Source organism: Pithys albifrons, chromosome 7, assembly GCF_047495875.1.
Source record: "Pithys albifrons albifrons isolate INPA30051 chromosome 7, PitAlb_v1, whole genome shotgun sequence".
Classification (NCBI taxonomy): domain Eukaryota; kingdom Metazoa; phylum Chordata; class Aves; order Passeriformes; family Thamnophilidae; genus Pithys; species Pithys albifrons.
The window spans coordinates 60526962-60549943 of NC_092464.1; the positions used below are offsets into that span (position 1 = coordinate 60526962).

A 22982-nucleotide genomic window follows, 5' to 3' on the forward strand; every position below is an offset into this window, starting at 1 on the left:
TTTGCTCTGGACTTGGGGGAGCCACAGGGGTCTCAGCAGAAGGGCAAACAAACCCCCTTGGGTTTGTGCCCCAGGACACTGGGTTATACTGCTGGGGTATTGTGAGTTGAAAGCAATTTCCCTTGTGTATCAGTGTTGCTATTGTAATATTATTATTAAATTTTAGCTCTGATATATAATCTCTCTCGTGGTGAGTTCATTTCCCCTGCTGGTTCACCTTCAAACCAGCACATCTTTTGGCGCCCAACGTGGGGCACGAGAGAGAAGTCAGAACTACAATTTCATTTTGTGTATTTGGGTACAGAAACTCCCTGACTACCATGTTGCTTGATGTATTCATGTGGATGGTGTATCTGGGCCTGTTCATATTTCGACACATGGGGAACCATGTGCCTGTTTTGATGCTCTCTTTAATACCAGGGAGAAGGATCAAAATTGCTTTATTAATATACTACGTTTATGTTGTCATAACATCAGAAGCAATGAATTTCATTGTGAATGTATATTCAGTCTGGTCTGCCTGTCCTGGTTTGGGTTGTTACCTCTGGGGTCTCATTAAAAATAGCACCCAGACTGTGGGGAAAACAGGCGGAGATGGTTACTTCCACCTTTTCACCTCTGCTACAACAATCATTGAAAATATTGAGCTTCCTTTTGATGTTAGGGACAGCATAATCCTGCTGTTAGTGTTGCTTTGTCTCCTCTGTACTGTATACACCATGTTTAGGGTCAGAACTGGGCTCTCTAAGGAGACTTGCTGGAGGCCTGCCCTGGGAGCGGATGATGTTGAGTGGCACGGGAAGTGGGAAGATATGGGCCAGTATTTGGAGACCTTCTCTCCTCAAATGATCTGGAAATTCACCCCGGAACAACTGCAGGACCCTGCCAAAATGCTAAGCTATGTGAAAGGAAGATGCTCTGGTAGTCCCAGAGATGTGCAGCTCACAGCAACCTGCTGGGCCCTGGCCACTGCCTACCGCACACTGCTTGGGGTGGTACAGCATCATCAGGAGGAGGAGAAAAGGAGCAAATCCACAGGCACCATGTCCACCCAGACCATGACTGAGCCAGAGAGGAAGAGAGATACATCAACTAGCGCCATGTCCACCCAGACCATGACTGAGCCAGAGAGGAAGAGAGATACATCAACTAGCGCCATGTCCACCCAGACCATGACTGAGCCAGAGAGGAAGAGAGATACATCAACTAGCGCCATGTCCACCCAGACCATGACTGAGCCAGAGAGGAAGAGAGATACATCAACTAGCGCCATGTCCACGCAAACCATGGAGGAGCCAGAAGGACAACAGAAACCGATAGCAGTTGCCCCTGTCCAGAAAAGAAAATCAAAGACCAAATCAGTTCGTATAGTGCATGACGAGGAAGAGTCAGGACCTTCATCTCAAGCAGAAGAAATGGAGCCAGAAATAATCACCCGGTCCCTATCCCTGGGAGAGCTGCGTGAGCTCCGGAGAGAGTTCACACGACAGGCAAATGAGTCCATCTTGACCTGGCTACTTCGAATCTGGGATGCTGCAGCCAATGATACAATTCTAGATGGGAGTGAGGCAAGGCAGCTGGGATCCCTGTCTCGAGATGTTGTCATTGATCAGGGCATTGGAAAGAGACAGGAAACTCTCAGCCTCTGGCGGCGACTGTTGTCAAGCGTGAGGGAGAGATATCTTTGTAAGGAGGACCTCCACGTACAGCAAGGACAGTGGAACACGATGGAACAAGGTATCCGGTGCTTAAGGGAATTAGCCGTACTGGAGATAATCTTTTCAGAGGATGAGAGATTCCCTAAAAGTCCAGATGGTGTCCAGTGCACATCCCAGATGTGGTTAAAATTTGCACGACTTGGGCCAGAAATGTATTCTCGCTACCTTGCAACATTGCAGTGGAGAGAGGGAGAAGACAAGGTGGGTGCACTGGTCAGCAAACTCAGGATTTATGAAGACACTGTCACTGCTCCATTACGAGCCCATGTCTCAGCTGTGGAAACAAAACTGGCTGAACTGGAAGAGAAGATTAAGGAAGGACTCTTCCATATCTCTCCAGAACAAACAAGAGTCTCCGCCATCAGAAGCAGGCGTCTCCCAGCTAAGGAGAAAGGGTACACTCCACGCGGCAATCTGTGGTTTTACCTCCATGAGCATGGAGAAGATATGAGGAAGTGGGATGGGAAACCCACCTCTTCCTTAGCAGCTCGGGTACATGAATTGCAAAGAGGCACAACTAACACAGGCAATTCTTCAAGGTTGAAGGCTGCTCCGGTCTCTCGTGGGCAAGGTTCCAGACAGTATAGGAATGATGATGTTATGCCCGATCCTCTTGAAGGAACCTCCCGGTCATATTCACAGGGAGAGCGCAGTGAATACCATGACCAGAACTAGGGGGGCCCTGCCTCTAGCCAGGTAGAGGAGAGGGACAATCGGGTTTATTGGACTGTGTGGATTCGGTGGCCTGGCTCATCAGACCCACAGAAATACAAAGCTTTAGTGGACACTGGCGCACAATGCACGTTGATGCCATCAGGATACGTCGGGGCAGAATCCATCTCTATTTCTGGGGTGACAGGGAGATCCCAACAGCTGACTGTACTGGAAGCTGAAGTCAGCTTGACTGGCAAGGAATGGCATAGACACCCCATTGTGACTGGTCCAGAAGCCCCATGTATCCTTGGCATAGACTACCTGAGGAATGGATATTTCAAAGACCCAAAGGGACTGCGTTGGGCCTTTGGCATAGCTGCTGTGGAGACAGAGGAAATCAGACAGCTGAGCACCTTGCCTGGCCTCTCAGAGGACCCTTCTGCTGTAGGACTGCTGAAAGTTGAAGAACAATTGGTACCGCTGGCCACAGCCACAGTGCACCGTCGGCAATACCGCACTGACCGAGACTCTGTGACCCCCATACACAAGATGATTCGTGAGCTGGAGAGCCAAGGGGTGGTCAGCAAGACTCACTCACCATTTAATAGCCCCATATGGCCAGTACGAAAGTCCAGTGGAGAGTGGAGGCTGACGGTGGATTACCGTGGTCTCAATGAGGTCACACCCCCCCTGAGTGCCGCTGTGCCGGACATGCTGGAGCTTCAGTATGAGCTGGAGTCCAAGGCAGCCAAGTGGTATGCCACCATCGACATTGCCAATGCCTTTTTCTCCATTCCGTTGGCAGCAGAGTGCAGGCCGCAGTTTGCTTTCACCTGGAAGGGGGTGCAGTACACCTGGAATCGACTGCCCCAGGGGTGGAAACACAGTCCCACCATTTGCCATGGACTGATCCAGACTGCATTGGAAAAGGGTGAGGCTCCAGAACATCTACAGTACATCGATGACATCATTGTATGGGGGAACACAGCAGGGGAGGTTTATGAGAAAGGAAAGAAGATAATCCAGATTCTCCAGAGCTGGCTTTGCCATTAAACGAAGTAAGGTCAAGGGACCTGCTCAGGAAATTCAGTTCCTAGGAGTGAAGTGGCAAGACGGGCGTCGTCAGATTCCAACAGAGGTGATCAACAAAATAGCAGCTATGTCCCCACCGACCAGCAAGAAGGAAACTCAGGCTTTCCTAGGCGCCGTGGGCTTTTGGAGGATGCATATCCCTGAGTACAGTCAGATTGTAAGCCCTCTCTACCTTGTGACACGGAAGAAAAATGATTTCCAGTGGGGCCCTGAACAACAACAAGCCTTTGAGCAGATTAAACAGAAGATTACCCATGCAGTAGCCCTTGGGCCAGTCAGGACAGGACAGGATGTGAAGAATGTGCTCTACACTGCAGCCGGGGAGAATGGCCCATCCTGGAGCCTCTGGCAGAAAGTACCTGGGGAGACTCGAGGACGACCGCTGGGATTCTGGAGCCGGGGATACAAAGGATCTGAGGCCAGCTACACCCCAACTGAGAAAGAGATCCTGGCAGCGTATGAAGGAGTTCGAGCTGCCTCAGAAGTGATTGGCACTGAGGCACAGCTCATCCTGGCACCCCGACTACCAGTGTTGGGCTGGATGTTCAAAGGAAAAGCTCCTTCTACCCATCACGCCACTGATGCCACATGGAGTAAGTGGATCGCTCTGATCACGCAGCGAACCCGGATAGGGAATCCTAATCACCCTGGGATTTTGGAAATCATCACCAACTGGCCGGAAGGTGAGAGTTTCGGATTGTCCTCTGAAGAAGAAGAGGAGCAGGTGACACGAGCTGAGGAGGCCCCACCATATAACCAGCTACCAGAAGAGGAGAAGCGATATGCTCTCTTCACAGATGGCTCCTGCCGCATTGTAGGGACAAGCCGGAAATGGAAAGCAGCTGTATGGAGTCCTACACGTCGAGTTGCAGAAGCGACTGAAGGACAAGGTGGATCAAGTCAGGTCGCAGAGCTGAAAGCTGTTCAGCTGGCTTTGGATATCGCCGAACGAGAGAAGTGGCCAAGACTCTACCTTTACACTGACTCGTGGATGGTGGCCAATGCTCTGTGGGGATGGCTGAAGTGTTTGAGAAAGGCCGGCTGGCAGCGCAAAGGGAAACCCATCTGGGCGGCTGAGATGTGGCAGGACATCGCTGCCCGGGTAGAGAAGCTGAGTGTGAAGGTCCATCACGTAGATGCTCATGTACCCAAGAGCCGGGCTAATGAGGAGCATCGTAACAACAAGCAGGTGGATCGAGCTGCCAGGATTGAAGTCTCTCAGGTGGATCTGGATTGGCAGCATAAAGGTGAATTGTTTCTAGCCCGATGGGCCCATGATGCCTCTGGTCATCAGGGCAGAGATGCGACATACAGATGGGCTCGTGACCGAGGGGTGGATCTAACCATGGACAGTGTCTCACAGGTTATCCATGACTGTGACACATGTGCTGCCATCAAGCAGGCCAAGCGGGTGAAGCCTCTATGGTATGGTGGACGGTGGTCGAAATACAGGTATGGGGAAGCCTGGCAAGTTGACTACATCACACTTCCCCAAACACGCCAAGGCAAGCGCTACGTGCTGACCATGGTAGAGGCAACCACTGGATGGCTGGAGACATACCCCGTATCTCACGCCACTGCCCGGAATACCATCCTGGGCCTTGAGAAACAAGTCCTGTGGAGACACGGCACCCCAGAGAGAATAGAGTCTGACAACGGCACCCACTTCAAGAACAGCCTCATAGACACCTGGGCCAGAGAGCACGGCATTGAGTGGGTGTATCATATCCCCTACCATGCTCCAGCTGCCGGGAAAGTTGAGCGATGTAATGGACTGCTGAAAACAACCTTGAAGGCGTTGGGTGGGGGAACTTTCAAACACTGGGAGCTGCATTTGGCAAAGGCCACCTGGTTGGTCAACACCCGGGGCTCCATCAATCGAGCTGGCCCTGCCCAATCAGAACTCTTGAATACTGTAGATGGAGATAAAGTCCCTGTGGTCCATATGAGAGGTATGTTAGGAAAGACTGTTTGGGTGAGTCCCACCTCAAACAAAGGCAAACCCATCCGAGGGATTGTCTTTGCTCAAGGACCTGGTTGCACTTGGTGGGTAATGCAAAAAGATGGAGGAACACGTTGTGTACCACAAGGGGACCTAATTTTGAGCGAGAAGAGTTTGTAATGTTTCATTGTATACATGTGTATATATATGTATGTATAGGTAAAAAGGGGGTTAATTTGGGAATGACTAGATGGAGTGGAATAAGGGGTGGATAATGTCCTAGTTCAGCTGGAGGGACCAGCTAACCCTGTGTGGTGGTGATCAAACCTGTGTATTCCACCCCCTCTATTCATTCCCCAAGGACAATGGGCCATTAGCAGCAGCTGCCCAGGGAGCCATTATCACTTCACACCCAGCCTGAGGGGGGCGGAGCTGCTAATGGGCCATCAACAGCTCAACAACCCCTGGCTCCCAGAGTTAATCACCCATTGTGTGAGTCCCCGCCCAGGGGGAGGGACTGGGTGCTCCCTGAGGGTACATAAGTGGTGGGTAAGAAGACCTCAGGACCTTCTCGTCGGATCCAGAGCAGCAGCAGGACCTCGACAGCAGGAGATCACCGCTCTCGCCCAGACCACAGCCCTCGCCTGCACCAACAGGTTTTTCTTTTCCTTTTGCTCTGGACTTGGGGGAGCCACAGGGGTCTCAGCACAAGGGCAAACAAACCCCCTTGGGTTTGTGCCCCAGGACACTGGGTTATACTGCTGGGGTATTGTGAGTTGAAAGCAATTTCCCTTGTGTATCAGTGTTGTTATTGTAATATTATTATTAAATTTTAGCTCTGACTTATAATCTCTCTCGTGGTGAGTTCATTTCCCCTGCTGGTTCACCTTCAAACCAGCACAGTGTCTCAGGGTCTCTTTTGTTCCATGAGGCACTGAAATGTCAAAATTGCCTCTTGGTTCCATAAGTTTCTGTAGTGTTACAATTGCACGATGATTCCATCACATTCCAAAATATTCCAGGATTCCTTTGAATCCATGAGACAATTCGGTGTCATCATGGCCCCTTGATTCCATGAATTTTTGCAGTGTCCCAGGGTTCCTTGCAGTCCATGAGGCCCTGTAGTGTCACAATGATCCCTGGATTCCATGAGGCTCCACAGGGTAACAATGGGCTTCTGTTTCCTTGAGGTCCTGCAGGGTCACAATGGAACTTTGATTCCATGAGGTTCCCAAGTGTCAGAATGGCCCCTTGGTTCCAAGGCTTTCCCCAGTGTCCCAGGGTCCCTTTGGTTCCTGAGAGAAGATTGCTGGGGGTGAAATTAGGAGTATCAAGTTATCCTCACAGAAGTTGCAATGGTACACAAATTATGGGTAAAGGTCCATCAGGAGTGTTTGCACAGTCAGTGTTTCAACACCCTCAGCATTACCTGAACTTTTTTTCATCTCACCAAAATCTTTTCCTCTCTTTTGGCCAAGCCCCCCTTCCCTCCCCCAAATATCCCATCCCATTTGTCCCAGTTCCTCCTGACCTCCCCAAAACCTTCAGCTGGATGGGCTCAGCTTTGTGACACCCTTCATGAACCCTGAACATCTGCCTGCCCAGCTTGGCCAGTCAGTTCTGGGAACATACCTGACAGCCCAGACCCCAAGGGGACAGGATGTTCTGCTGTGCTGGAGAGGACCCTCCTCAGCCTGGCCAGCAGTGCTGCAGGGGGGGATTCCCTGCCCCTCCCCAGCTGGTCCTTCCTGCCCAGCAGCTCCTGTTCCAGAAGGGCTCACAGACACTCTGAGGGACTTTTCACACTTGGGTCCTTGAGCTGCCCTGGGGCATCTCTGGGGCAGTGGCCAACTCTGTGACTGCTCTGGGAAGTCATGGCCTGAAGCCAGGAGTGTGGGTTTTAGGAGGTAGTTCAAACCTCTGGAGAGCAGAACTCTTGATAATTGCTGGAGGATTCCTGGCCAGCATTGTAAGGATTATTTTCAACATATATATAAAATATTTTTTTGGTTTTTTTTAATTGAAAACACCACAAAAATATTTAGTTAACCTGATTTACTCACTGTCTAAAGGAATAGCTTTGTACAGCTACTTTTCAAAATACATTTCCTACCAATGGTTCCAATGCAGAAACATTGCTCAGAGGAGCTACTGAATTTTTCAGGCAAGTTTCATCTCTCTAATTTTACCTTCTCTCCCATTTTTTTTCTTCAAATATCTCTCCAAGGAGAGTTGTCCAGGGAGTGTCTTCATACTCTGAAGATGTGCCCTGTGCCATTGGGAAGGGCAGAAATAAATTTCTACAGAACTCTGCCACTCCTGCTCACAGAACCCCTCTGACTGCACAGGTGAGATGTTCCTCAGTCTGCTTCCTGAGGCATGAAAGGGACAGGCCAGAAAGGCTGAAAAAAGGAATGGAGGAAACAGGGCCTTCTGTAATGGATGTATCCAAAGCTGGAGAGACGAATGTCCCTGGGATAGGAGGTTGTTCCTGGAGCAACTCCCAGAAATGTCAGGGCTCTGACAGGTGCCCACACCTGAGCTGAGCTCATGCCCTGCTCACACTCCCAGGGCTGTTCAGAGACACGAGTCCTTCCCTTGCACACACACAGACAGTTCCTGGCAGCAGGTGCAGTGTCTCCCTGGGCTCCTGCTGCCACTGCCCGGGCCTGGAGGCACCACAGCTCTACAGAGCCCCCACCCTGCACACTCACACACTTCAGCTCAACATTGGGCTTTCCCTCTTCCTGCCCCTTCCCAGTCCAACCTCCTCCTGGTCTCCCCATCTCCCTGTCCCTGCCCCAGCCCAGCAGAGTAGCACAGTCATGTCTGGCCCTCCAGCGAGAAATGGAGGAAATGGAGGTCAGGGACAGTGACCCTGTCTGTGGAATGCTCAGGAGATCTTCAGGTCGGGCATCTCCTGCAGCCACAGGGACAGGGCAGCCTCTTTCCATGGCTCCTCTGCACCCACAGCCTGCCCTGCTCTTCTCCTGGCACATCCCATCTCCCCACAGAGCCTTTCCCTAGGGGAACACGTCTGTGCTGGCCTGACCAGCCATTCCTGCAGCCCCTCCCCGTGCTCCCCACAGCCCCCGAGCTGGGGATGCTGCTCTGCAGGGCACAGAGGCTGTGGTGCCCAGGGCTATGGGGGGGCTCTTCTGGGCTGTGCTGGTCAGGCTGGGAGGCAGAACCAGCTGATGGTGGTCCCTGCCACTGACTCCCTGCCACACAAGCTCTTGTGTGGCCATGGAGGGTGCTCAGAGGGGCCCTGCCTTGTTCCAGTGCTGGGAGATGGGTCTGGGGGCTGCACTGGATCCAGATATGAATGCTTATGGAAAGTAAAATGAATCCCAGGACTCCTTTCCCTCAACCTGCTGTATTCCCTGGGGTTGCAGGGCTCTTTTTTTTCAGTTCACACTCAGATGTAGAATATTATCTCTGGGTGACTCCGAGCTGGACAGGCCTGTTCTCATTGGGCTCTATTCACTGTCAGCTCCTGCTCACACTGTTGCTGCAGGTCTCGTGTTCTCCTGGCAGCTCCAAAGTGTCTTAAGCAAATCACTTACCTGCCATCAGCCCTGTCACAAGCTGTTGAGCCCCAGGAAGGTTAATCTCATCTGCATGGTCTCTGGCCACCAACAAGTAAAACCTGAACCAGAACTAAGTCCTTTGAAAGTCACACTGGGAACCTGATCTCATCACACTGAGCCCCAGGGAGGACAAAGCAGCACAAGTTGCCTCTTGAATGTCTCTTCCTTAGGCATGTTCTTAAGAGCAACTTCAGAGGAAGCCCAAAGCCTTCCTGCCCTGCCCTCAGGAGAACCCCTTTCCTGATGGAGCTGCTGTTGTGGAGCCCAGCTGTGTCCCAGCGGTGCCCATGGCCTGTCCCTGGCTGTGAGCCCAGGATGGACACACAGCAGGATGTGACCAAGCTGGCAGAGGACCAAGGCCTTGGACCAACACAAGGGCTTAGGAGAGTGTGGAAGCAGAAAGGGCAGCTCTGAACAGTCCCCTCCTCTCTGTAAACATGCACTGTCCTGCACTGAGCTGTCCTTTCTGAATGCCTAAGAAGAAGGATCAAACAAGTCACTGCACTGTCCTTTATTTTGTGTAACTACTCAAGTACAACAAATCCTTGTTTACACTAGCCTCTGGGTCAAACTCCAAAGAAAAACACTAGATTAGAATGGAGATTAATTGTGCACAAACTTATCACAAGATGAACCCATGACCCCCAACAAATGCTGAGAAAACAGGATGGGTCTGTAATGAGTTCCAGTCCAAATACTATGCAGACATCAACAGAAACAACAGTTTTATGCTTCTGGAGAGCATCAAGTCATCATTTTCCTCACAGCATCCTTGAGCTCCTGGTTCCTCAGGCTGTAGATGAGGGGGTTCAGTGTTGGAGGCACCACTGAGTACAGAACTGACAGGGCCAGATCCAGGGATGGGGAGGAGATGGAGGGAGGCTTCAGATAGGCAAACACAGCAGTGCTGACAAACAGGGAAACCACAGCCAGGTGGGGGAGGCACGTGGAAAAGGCTTTGTGCCGTCCCTGCTCAGAGGGGATCCTCAGCACAGCCCTGAAGATCTGCACATAGGAGAAAACTATGAAAATGAAACAGCCGAAACCTAAACAGATACTAACAGCAAGAAGTCCAACTTCCCTGAGGTAGGAGTGTGAGCAGGAGAGCTTGAGGATCTGTGGGATTTCACAGAAGAACTGGCCCAGGGCATTTCCCTGGCACAGGGGCAGGGAAAATGTATTGACTGTGTGCAGCAGAGCATTGAGAAAGCCACTGGCCCAGGCAGCTGCTGCCATGTGGGCACAAGCTCTGCTGCCCAGGAGGGTCCCGTAGTGCAGGGGTTTGCAGATGGCAATGTAGCGGTCGTAGCACATGATGGTGAGGAGGGAAAACTCTGTTCCAATGAAGAAAATAAGGAAGAAGACCTGTGCAGCACATCCCATGTAGGAGATGGTTGTGGTGTCCCAGAGGGAGTTGTGCATGGCTTTGGGGACAGTGGTGCAGATGCAGCCCAGGTCTGTGAGGGACAGGTTGAGCAGGAAGAAGTGCATGGGGGTGTGCAGGTGGTGGTCGCAGGCTACGGCGCTGATGATGAGGCCGTTGCCCAGGAGGGCAGCCAGGGAGATGCCCAGGAAGAGCCACAAGTGCAGGAGCTGCAGCTGCCGCGTGTCTGCCAATGGCAGGAGGAGGAACTGGCTGATGGAGCTGCTGTTCGACATGAGCTTCATTTGGCAATGGAGCACTGTCGAAGAAGGAAAAGATAGTGACAATTTAGGACAGATTTCTAAGGACAAAATCAGCAAATATCTCATAGAATTTCGAGCGCACTCCCCCAATTTTGGATTCATTTGGTCTCTCTGGACTGATTGTGCTGCTCCAGCGAGTTAGTTCAGCCCTGATGCAGTGGGCACACAGAATCTGGCTTGTGAAAGCTCCAGTACTCACACCGAGTGCCACGTGTAAGAACATTTCACTCTCTGCTCTTGTGGCAGAAGATTCTGTGCTGCAGAAACAGGTTTAGCTGAACGTAATAGCGAGTTTGTGATAAGCGAGAACGCCACAAAAATAACTGCTAAGAGAAGGTGTTTGCACCCGTTAGCAGCAGGTATTTATTTCTGAGCAGGAAGCAAGGCAGCAAAACTTCAAGCAGAGGCTTGCTCACCTGGCAGGTGTCAAAGGAGGCTGTATTATACATTTGAACATAATTGATTACAACATCTCATTGCATATTGATTACAGGTGGGGTCTGGGTAGAGCTGGGGCGGTGTTTTCTTCTGGCATCAGTTCTGTGGAGGGGTCCTTCTGTTCTTCATCCCCAAAAGGAGGGTCCCAGGTAGTCTTCCTCTCCTTGACCCAGCTTGGTTCCTTTCACAGGTGACCCAGCCAAAACTAGTAGAAAAATTCTTGGCTAGCTACCATTTTGCTCTATTCAACTGTCCACCATTACCTGATTAATTCGGCTCCAGGCTACAGTACAGAGAACTGAACAACAATCATGTCCTAGTAAAGAGAACAGAACATGCTTGGTAGTAAGGCTGGAGCAAACAGGACTGGAACTTAGGGAGGGGGTTTGGTTATTGGCCCTTGTTCCTTCTCAGTTTCTCTGAGGTTTTTGTTCTAGTTGTTTGCTTTGTTGTTTTTTTTTCCTATTGTCATATCAATCAAGTGGTATTATTGAGTCTAGAAATTCTAATTTTTGGTGAATGAAAGTGTGAACATCCTTAGGACGGGACAGATAATAGTGCTCAGCTCTCAGTGTTTTAGTTCATAGTCAGCACAGACAGATACAGTGCTGACTGCTCTGTTTCCCATCTGCCCTGCACTTCCATTTGTGGTGCCTCAGAGCTGATTAAAGAGAAAAATATCTGTGCAGGTTCTGATGGCAACGTCAGAGCAACCCCGAGAAGGCTGGAAAAGGGACACTGATGGTCCCTGTAGGGCACAGTGTGGTGATTTCTCAGATTGCCTGTTTTCTTCAGTTCTCATTGTAGAAGATGGAGAATTTTTGTGCCTGCTGCTGGACTGAGAAATTAATTTCTGTGTCCCATTGCCTACCTGGGCAAGCCAGAGCAGAAGACATAAAGAGCAGTATCAATTCCAGTCATGTGTCACAAAACCTTCTGTGCTTCTTTAAAACTCCATTCTTGAATGTCCTGTTGTGATTTGGAGCTGTGAGCAGCCAGCCACATTCAACACCCTGAGAGTGGAAGGATCCTGCCCTCACCTATCATTGATTGCTCCTTCCCCACAGCCCTTCTTCCCCAGCCCTGTGAGCAGCTCCCCAGGCTGGCTGAGAGCTGACCCTGGCAGGCAGCAGAGTCCCTGCCTCAGCACAGCACCCTGGGCTGCAGGACCCTGCTCTGCACCACAGCCCTGGGCACCCCTGGCTGCACCCCCCGGCTCCACAGCTATTCCAAAGTGTCCCCCACAGCCCCCTCCTCACACATCCCATCAGCTGGGGCTGGGCCAGCTTTAGGAGATGCCTCCAGGAGCTGCCCCTGCATTGCCCTGCACCCACAGACTCACCGTGTCCAGCACTGCAAAGATTTCTCCTCCATGAGCTCTCAGTCATCCTCCCAGTGCTGAGCCCCTTTAAGCTCTGTCTGTGCCCTGCTGGTGCCCCTGAGCTGCCCTGGCAGTGCCCTGAGCCCTGCTGGGCTGTGCACAGGAGCTGCTCCTGGGCAGAGCTGTCTCTCTGCAGCGCTGCCCGCTTGCCAGGAGCTCCCTGTGTGCCAGGAGCCCGGCCCAGCTCAGCAGCACAGCAACAGCCCAGGGCATTTAATGGCCCTCGGGGGGGGGGGTTTGTGTTGTTTACATCAGACTCAGTCCATCAGAGTAACTTCAAACAACTTCTCAAGAAGTCAAAGTGAGAGTGAAACTCTGAAGTTTCTTGTAGTGCTAATGGGTCCAATTAAGAGACAAGACTGAGAAAGTGTCCCCAGATTCCAGGTAGAGCAGAAAACTGCAGACAGTGGTGACAATTATGAAGAAGCAAGGAAAGGTGTCTCTCATGCTTAGGAAATCTCTATATGTTTCCTTATTCCAAAGGGCCAAGCCCTTACACCCAGACCCTGGAAAGGCATATGCAGTCCCTTACTCATTCTCACATCTTATCCTGGGGCACTGGGATGTGGGATGTGCAATGCCAAGGGCAGGAGGATGGGGTGGCACCTCCCAGGCTGCTGAGCAGGGACAAGGAGGCAATGAGGCCCCAGGGCTGCAAGGCTCACTTGTCTCCTCATGCCATCAGGGGCACACACAGCAGCCATGGCCAAAGGCCTGCACAAGTTGGCTCTCTTGGGGCCCTTCAGCTTCTGCACATCCCTGTCTCCTCTCCAGCCCAGGCTGTCCTACGGTGTCCATGCCCTGCCCCTTTCCCTGCAGGCTGTCGGCATCCCCCGGCTGCCCCACCTCGCTGGCCCCTTCCTGCACTGACATCTCTCCCTCCTCCCTGGCTCTGCCTTGGAACACAAAGTCTTGTGCTGGCCCAGACCCCTTCTTGGTGATGCTTTGTATCAGAGCACTTGTCTTGGAGGGAAACTCCTTTCTGCATATGTCCAGTAAAGACCTTCCCAGATGCCATTGGTGACGTTATTTCTTTCTCATTCTATATCTGACTACAAAAAGAAAAGCTCCACCATCTCTGACACCACCACTGGGACACTGTGGAACCTCATGGAATGAACGGCACAGTGTGACACTGCAGAGTCTTATTGACACAATGGATTCATTGTCACTCTGGAACTCTCCTGCACTGACGTCTCTCCCTCCTCCCTGGCTCTTCTTGAGAGATAAAGCCATGGGCTAATTCAGACTTCTTGGTGTTGTGTTGCACCAAACCACTGCTCTTGGAGGGAAATTCCTTTCTCCTCATGTCCAACCTGGACCTCTCCAGCTGCCCTTGGTGACATTATTTCTTTCTCATGCTGTTTCTCACTACAAAGAAAAGCTCCACCATCTCTAGGGGAGAGCACTTCAAGCACTCTCAGCCTTCTCCTGTGCTCTACTCAGTCTCCACACCACTGAGCCCAGGGCTTTCAGTCCTTATACATTGGTCATGTGCTTGAGACCTCCAAATGCCTTCATGGGCCCTCTCTGGTCCCTCTCCAAGGTGTTTAGCCATGAAAATGCAGTGTCCCTTGTCCAGGAAAGACAGACTGACACACTTTGCCAAAGGTTGTATTGGCAGAACAAGGCACAGTAACTGCAACTCAGCAAGGGCAGATTTACATTGGATGTCAGGAAGAAATATTTTCTGATTAAGGGAGCAGGAACCTGGAGCAGGTTGCCCACTAAGTGGAAACGTCATCCCTGGAGGTGTCCAAGGTGAGGAACTTTGTGCAGCCTGAACTGGTGGAAGGATTCCCTCGTTAATGGGCGGGAAGTTGGACTGGAGGCTCCTTTAGGTCTCTTTCAACCCAAACTGTTTCATCATTCTTTCATTCCTGTATCTCCAATTCCTTCTCCACAGGGCTGCAAACACCTATGGACACCTTGTCAGCATTTTTATGTGACCTAATCCCCAAAACTTCATAAATGTGAAAGAACTGCCATTTTAGGGACATGAATTTTCAGGTTTTTAGAGGAATCATTCAAAACTAAAAAGTTACATAGGAACTAATAGAGATTTAAAACATCCCAGCATAAAAGGCTCTCCAGGTGGTCAATGGCAGAGCTTCCCAGAATGACCCTGATCTGAGGTTGGCCATTTCTGTCTCAGAGTCTGAGAGTCATGATGGGCAACCAGAAAGTGCATTTGGGGACTGTGCAAGACTTGCCATGGGACATTTAGGAAAAAAACACTGGATTGGAAAGGGTGGGGGGAACACTGTTGTCCATGGTGCAACAAGCATAAGAAAACAGAGACAAAAAGATGATGGAAGAGCTAATTATGTGTAAGCAAGTGACTGCTAAGTGTCTTTCTCTGGCCTTGTCCTGCAGCTGATCCCACAGCCTGTCCTGTTTTCTCAATCTCTCCATTGTCAAGAACTTTCTGGGTCAAGGGATCTTTGTGCTCTGGCTATGGAGGGAGATCCAAGTGCCAATCACTGGAGTGGGAGCCACAAATCATCAGGTCTTGTGTTCCTTGGGGCCCAGACAGTGGTGAGACTGGTGTGTGTGCACAGAACTCTGGTGGGTGTGGGTGGGTGTAACCACCAGTGACCATGAACCAGAGCAACCAGTGAGTGGCAGAGGCCTGGGAGCCCCTGTATGAGATCATCTCCTGGAGGGATCCACATTGTCTGGGTGACTCTGCAGCTCTGCATCTTCTCCTGACATGGCAGAGCACACAAACAGCCCATCCTTGTGTCCCTTTCTCCACTCACTGTGCTTTGGTTTGGCCCAGAAACCTCCTGAGGTCCCTTCCAGGATGAGTCCCTGTGCATTTCCCTACTCCATGGACCTTCCCTTCCTGATGCAGCATCTGTGGGGCAGCAGAGCTGGGTCAGTGCAGGGACAGGGCTGGCTGTGACAGGGGCCATGAAGCCACAGCCAGGAGGTGACAGCAAGGACAGTTTGCAAAATAAAAGATTAGAAATGGGAACTGTTTTTTGAGGAAAGGAAGGTTTGGCTGGAGCTGGCATGTGAAGAGAATGAAAGACAAGGGTTGTTGGGTGAAAGAGGGGATATTCAGCCTGGAGATGAGAAAAAGTCTTTTCCCCAGTTGCAGGGCCAGTGCAGAGCAGGGTGGCCACGAGCCCAGGTTGCCTTCCTGCCTGCCAGGGTTGGTGGGGCTGTGTGACAGAGCTGCCCCCAGAATCAGAACCTGGGGGGCTCTCCCACCTGCCCCACTCCGTCACCTCTCCCAGATGGAATTTCTGTTGTGTGGGTTCCCTGATGTGCTGGATGACCTCACAATGCTCCCTGGCCAGAATGTCTCCTGAGGGCCACCCAGGCTGCTGCAGTGGAAGTGACCTCACAACCACCACATTTCAGCCATATCCCCATGCCTGGCCTCCCCTTTCCACTGACCCTGTCTGGTCTCTGCTCAGATTGTAGGAAATGATATAACTTTTCTAATTTCATAATGGTTTTAATTAGCCTTTTAATGAACTGCTTGAATTAAAGACAAGTTGTGTGTTGGGCCTTAAATCTCTTTCAGCCAGCACTCAGCAGAATTTAACCTACCACTGTGAGAACACAGCTTGGGAAAAGTACTAATTCTCTAAGTTTTGTTAAGTGAACCTTGATATGCTTTGATGAACAAAGCCTGGGATAGAAAGATGTACTGTTGATGTTGGACATCTGGAATGCAGAATTTATGGACCACAAGGACATTTGCAGAAACCAGTAGATAAAGAAGATGGCTAACAAGGACTTAGTAGATGTGATGGAAAGTCCCAACCAGGAGAAAAAGACTAAAAATACGGACTAATTAGCAAAGAGAGGGAGAAGTCCATAACCAATAGAAGATAAAAATTAATTAAATATTAATTCAAAATTAGTTCAATAAAATTATGTCCTTTAGGACCAATGAACATTGATTTCTTTGCTAAAAATTTATAAATACATGAAGAAGTGATGCATTGGTGTCTGTGTGAAAGGATTTCTGTTGGACACACACACAGAGCACTGGGAATAAAGTGATGCCTTCCTTTCTAACACCAAACATGCAGTGTTAGGGGGTTTTATTACCCCAATCATTTCAGAGGGGTTTGGCAACAGCATGAGCAGGTTTTGATTAATATCTTGTCTCCAAGTTGCTGGGGCCCAATTGCTTCCCCATGAGGCTCCTGTAGCAGAAGTGGCTTTGCAGAGCCCAGCAAGAAAGAACACCCTTAACCAGCAGCTCTGCAGTGCTGCCCACCAGGCTGGGCTGGCAAGGGAGGGCTCCTGGCCATGGACTGGCAGGACCTGCTGCTGCCAAGATGCATTTGGGTTTTCAGGTTCTCCCTGGCAGAGGTGCCACCAAGTCACTCTGCAGTTGTGCCCGTGGCCTTCAATGTGCTGGGGCTGCCCTGGGGCTTTTCCTGCAGTGGGATGTGCCCTGGTCCTGGCACAGGAAAGGCAGTTCCTCCCCCAGCAATCTGCTCCTTCTGCATGTCAGGCCCCCACTCACTGCCCCTCACTCTGCTCAGTGTTTGCCTTGGCTCGTGGGTGCACTTGATCAGGTGCTTGAGTGTTCTGAGGCTCAACCCAACACTTACTGCCTTCTGCACCCACAGCATAAGAAATATCACTTTCCTTTTCTATGGGGCTGAACCTGATGGGTCTTTGCAATACTGACTTTAATTTCCATTTTTTGAAAATTACCTTTCCCCCTGTTGGGTCAAGATGTTGGGCTCTCTCAAAGTTGTCTGAAGTAACTCAGAATCATAGAGTGTCCTGAGTTTCAAGGACCTTCAAAGATCATCTATATCCAACCTCAGTGACATGAACAGGGGCACCTTTGTTATAGGCAGCTAGACGTTGGCTAGAATATTAGTATTTATTTTATTTCATAATGAAAAATAAGTAACATTATTTATTAAGGAAAAAAACAAACAGAAATTGATTTAACAAGTGATATCAGTGTCCAGCTCAGTTAGCCCCAACCTCAGTGATTTCAGCTCTTTGTGAAGGCAAGAGAGGAGCAATACAGTGCTTGCAGCGTGGCCGAGCACTGGACAACCTAGGAGACCAGCTCCCAACATGTTTGTGCTAGACCTGGACCAAAACCTCGTTTATATTCACTTTTTTGGCGTAGGCCACGCCCCCTTGCGCAGACGCAGTTCATGCATTTTGCAAGAGTAGTGCAACCTGTGTCCCTTCTGCGCATGCCCAGTTCCTGTATTTCATAAGAGTTACGCAAACTGTGTCCTTTCTGCGCATGCTCAGTTCTGTGGCGCTACATTCTGCGTTGTGTAGGCTTGAGGTATTGTGTATTAGTTGCCGTTCAGCGGCCGCTGGGCTGGTCCCGTGACTTTCCATGGGGTTGGCTGAAGATGGCGGTAATAGAGTTTCTAAGATGACTGGGCTACTCCACATAGGGGTCTGGTCACAGCACTGCGGGGGTGGTTCACCCTGATGCGGCCGCGGGGCTGAGGTGGCTCCGGGAGCGACGTGGGTGGTGGCAGCAAATGTCTTGATGCAGCGTGGAGGGTTTCGCAGACAAGGCGGCCACTCCAGGCGGTGGCTGACCTGTCTCATATGCTGAACCAGTGGTGGGCTTGGCAGGAGATCGAAATTTTATTTATTAAATAAAACAGTGAACTGGAGTGTGGATAACTCGGGATGGGGAGAGTGGACGCGGCTCTGGTTCTAAGGGAGGAAGGGCGGTTACGGAGGGGAGCGGGGGGGTCCGGGATGGACCAAGATGGGAAGGGGGACGGGGACCGGGAGGGAGCTTTGTCGCTGCACGGTTTGGCAGCCGTGGGCAGAGCCGGGCAGGCAAAAGCCGGTGGCTGGCACGAGCAGCCTTGGGGCTGGGGTCAGCACCGGCGGCGGTGCCGGCTGGGTGAAGAAACCAGGACGGGCTGGGTGAGAGGAAAAAAGAGGGGGGGAACGGGGCACCAGCGGGCTGGCAAAACCGGGCTGGGGTTACGGAATTTGATTCCCAGCGGGGCGGCTGGCGACAAAACTTCGGCACTGTGGTGGGAGCGGGGTTATGGGGTGTGGAGGGTGTTTTAGCCGGCGTGGGGCTGCACAGATCCGGTGCGGGGATCGTTTGGGGAGACGGGGGGGCAGCTTAGGTTTGGAGAAGGGCTTTGCCAAATTTTGGGGTCCCCGCGGGATTGAGACAGAGCACAGGGTCGGGGGGGTTGTCCGGGCGCTGGCTCGGGAAAGGGGGGGAAGGGCACTATAGCGAAACTCGCGTCCGAGGGTGGGGGAGGCTTGATAAGGAAAAAAACTGGGGGGGAGAAGGGGTAGACGCCGGGCCGAGAAGTTCTGAAACCAGGATGGACTGAAAGGGGGGGAAGGGAGGAGGGGGTTTACGGGAATGCCGCCGAGCCAGAGGTAGGCTTCTCCCAACCCCCTGCGGTGGGGGTCTGGAAGGTTGTAGTTTCGATTCTTTTGTCCTTTTAATCACGGTTTCTTATCTTTGTGGCTCCTGCAAAAAAAACCTGTCCCGCGCTGGGTTTCAACAGATTTTAAACATATATATATACACTTCTACATTCAAATAAAAATCATCAAATGCAATTTCAATTTGAGTTTAGCAAATTAAGAAATTTCATCTATCACACTCGTCCCCTGAGGACTCCCCAGACCCCCTCCCAGTCCTTTCCCAGTCAAACCTGGTCTCCCCAAACTCCACTCCAATTGCTCCTTGGACTATTCAAAATCCATTCCAGAAACCCCAGCCCCCCAAACCTCTTCCCAGTAATCCCTCAGGGCCCTCAAAATCCTTCCCACTTGCACCCATGACTTGCACACCCTTTCCCATCACACTCCAAACCCCTTCTCTGCCTCTCTATTCCCCTACAAAGCCCCTCCTGGTTACCACCAAGCTCCCCCAAACTCCCTGCCAGTTTCCCCAAGACTCCCCCAACCTCCTTCCCAGTTACTCCCAGGATCCCCAACCCCCCTCCCAGTTGCCAGGCCATACCCCAGTCCCAGCTCAGGGGGGGCTCCAGGCTGATGTGCCCCCCCTGACAGGTGGAGGTGACCTTGCCCATGGGGGAGATTTCCAGCATCACCAGCAACTGGTGGGTCCAGTTCCCATTGGGGACCACATCAGTGGCCGTGTAGTCCTGGAGGTCCTGCCTGCCCTGGAACCACTTCACCTGCACCTGTGCAGGGTACAAATCCATCCTGGAGCAGAGCAGGGGCTGGGGCTGGGCTGAGAGCTTGACAGCACCAGTGAGATGGACATGCTGGAGGGCACTGGGAGAGAGAGGGGAGAGACTGGGATGAGATGGAGGGCACTGGGAGAGGGAGGGGAGAGACTGTGACAAGCTGAGGGGGCAGTGGCAGAGAGGGGAGAGGGCTGGAGGGGCACACTGAGGGACTGGGAATGGATTGGGAAGGATTGGGGCGACACTGGGAGCAACTGGGTGACGTGAGGTGACACACAGGGGTTCCTATTTCAAATCCATCCCTGGGAGACTCTTCTGCCTCCCCTCCCCCAAGCCAAGTCTGTGGGTGCAGCTCCTCTGTCCCAACGAGCTGGCTGAGTTTGTGCTGCAGCCGAGGGGTTTGTGCAGCACAGCACAGGCCTGGCCCTGCTCAGGGAACTGCTCTGGGGAAAGGCTTTCCCTGGCAGCTGGGAGGGCTCTGGCACTTTGGGACATGGCCTGTTTCCCAGGGACACAGGAGGCTGGGCCAGCAGAGAAAAGAGGCTCTGTCCAAGTGCTGAGCCCCTTTGGAAAAGAGCAGGGAATGGTGTGATCAGCCCTGACTTGGCTCAGCCCAGAAAGCCTGGGAAACAGTTCTTCCTGAGATCCCAATCTCTGCATTCCAAAGATGCCTCCCCACAAGCTGCCACATTCCCAGGGCCAGGAGATAACCATCTCAGGCAACAGAAACTCAAAGAAAGTCAGTCTCCACCCCCCAACACCTTGGCAAAGAAGTGGCTTTTCGTGGTAAACTTCTCTTTGCTTCTGAAAGTAATCTTAGCAGTTTTCCAACCGTTTATTGTTATAAATGACCACCCAAAATGACCAAGTCACTCAGCAAAAAAGGGCAGTTTTAGCTGTATAGGTAATGAAAATCACAGAGTAAAACAGTGCTGGGTGTGACCGCAGTCACCGCTCTGTCAGTAACACAACCTTAGAGCTCACTGGCTCTGCTCATATACAGTCAAAACATACATATTATTTATTTCATGTTAAACGATTTACCTTTTTAAATCTTCCCATCTGATTCTGTCAGGAAGGATTGCGATATTCTTAGCTTAACTTTTTACTTCAGAAGCTCAGCTGCTCAGGTTTTGTCTCTCTGTCTTGGGGTACTCCCTCCTTGTCTTAATTCCATCTGTCTCCTATTGTGTTGAAGTACCGGCTTAATCTTTGTTTACATTGTTTCTATCTTGTATCAACAGGCTGCTTAGCCATTAACTTTGGCTTTCTTTTACTCCCTTTTTGTTTGTTAAACTAAGTTCATGTCTGACTTATAGTTGCTCTGTTGCTAAATCTGTACAGCATATTCCACAACGTCCAGATTTAGTGCTTTCAGAATCCCACTGAATGATGTGGCAAGCCATACAGTGTACTTTATTACATTTTTGAGACGAATTAGGCCTACATTTCTCACATTTATTATTTCTCTCTTCCTCTGCATCTCTTAGCAATTGATAAAAAATATCAGTTTTGAGTATAACAGCTAACTTGTGTGAGTTTTAGGTTTTTTTTTCAGGAAAATATTCAAATGTAAACTTCTTTCTGCAACATAAAAGCCACTGAAACACATGGGAAGGCCCAAGGGCTGCCCTGGACTCCTGGATGCAGGAAAGCCTTTCAGGAATTGAAACCTGCTTTAATGGCTGCTCCTGCTCTGGCACTGCTGGACTGAGAAAATCCTTTTCAACTGTTTGGGCATGAGGGGTGTCATTTGGCACTGAGAGTGTGGGATCCTGGAAAGGCAAAGGCTGAGAGCAAATGGAGAGTTTATTTCCTGCTTTTCAGTGCCATCATGTCACTGAGGGGTCGGGATGAGGGTGAAGCTCTTCTGTGCAGGACACAGAGCTGGTCCCTGCCTGTCCAAAAGTATCAAATGCCACTGAGGAAGGAGCCTCAGTGGTGATTTTATCTGCATTAACCCTCTGCAGCCCATGCATGTCTGCCCCTGCCTGGACAGAAACCAGGAGCTTCCTTGGACTGGTTCCCAGCAGGAAGGACATTTTCATCTGTGTCTGTGGGGCCAAAGCCAGGCTTTTATTACTCTTTGATCCAGTGAAAAGCAGCCAAGGACCCAGTGTGGGAGGAGATGCTCCAGGACAGGACCAGGTGTGTCCAAGAGCCAGGATCTGGGGAAGGAGAACACACCTGAATGCCCCCCTCACACACATCTGGTGTGTGTGAGAACAGCCCAGGCCACAAACACCCACCTGCCCGAGGGCCCAGCAGTGGGGCAACACCAGGGTGCAAGCAGGGCAGGAGAAACTTCCCCCTGCAGAGCCCACAGCCAAGGGCAGAGAGACCACCCAGGCCAGCCCAGCCAGCCCAGCCTATTGCACCTCCTGCCCCAATGCTGGGCACCAAACCTGTTGTTGTCCTTCCTGCTCTGGACCCAGGAGCCCCAGCGCGGGGCACGATCCTGCCCCAGCAGCAAAGACTGGCAGGTCCCTCAGCCCTTGGGGCAGGAGCATCTCAGGGCACAGCCCCCGGCACTGCAGCCCCACAACCTCCTGTAGGGCTGCACCTGCCTGGGGTCAAACTGCCCAGCCCGAGGGAAACCCTGAGCCAGAGAGCAGAGCTGGTCTCCTGGAGAACATCAGGATTTGCTGCCCTGCACACACAGGACACTTTTCCAGAGCTCACTCCAGAAATTTCCATGTGTTCCACAGCTCCCAGGCAGTCCCAGGATGACTCCAGTCACTCCTGGTCTCTCCCAGTAAACCATAGTTGCCCCCACTGTGGTCCCACTAACTCCAAGTTTTTCCCAGTAACTTCCACCATGATCCCAGTAGCTCTCAGCTACTCCCAGTCACACCCAGAGTAGTCCCAGTTGCTCTCAGGATGATTCCAATTAGCCCAGCATATCCCAATTCCTCCTACCATGGTCTGAGCTGTCCTCAGCATGCTCCCGGTCACTCCCAGTAGGTTCCCAGTATGACCCCAGTCACCCCCAATATGGTCCCAGTTGCTCCCAGTATGATACTTGTCGCCCTGGTTCTAATCCTGCAGGGTCCTGGTCCTGCTCCAGTGTATCCTGGTGTACCAGTTCACTCCGTTCTGTCCCAGTCTGTCCAATTCCATCCCGGTCCCTTCCCAGATCCTGTCCACCCACCCCCAGAGCTGCCGCCGGACGCCCCCCCTCCCCCACCCCTGCAAGGTGCTGCCGGGGTCGGGGTCTCCGGGTTGGGGATCCTCTGCCTGGCCCTGCATGGCATGAAGGGGCCACTGGGACACTGCAGGGCCTCAGGGAATTAATGGCACACTGGGACACTGTGGCAGGACATCCCC

The 22982-nt window shown here is 51.5% G+C and overlaps 2 protein-coding genes across 2 annotated transcripts in view; both read right to left on the bottom strand.

The window, feature by feature from the left end:
- The window catches only part of LOC139673810 (zinc finger protein 850-like), a 1066517-nt gene that overhangs the window by 837641 nt on the left and 205894 nt on the right, over window positions 1-22982 (bottom strand). The window lies entirely within an intron of this gene.
- On the bottom strand, window positions 9741-10664 carry LOC139674316 (olfactory receptor 14J1-like). The gene has a single exon (XM_071560517.1). It carries the CDS (start codon window positions 10662-10664, stop codon window positions 9741-9743), a length of 924 nt encoding a protein of 307 aa, XP_071416618.1.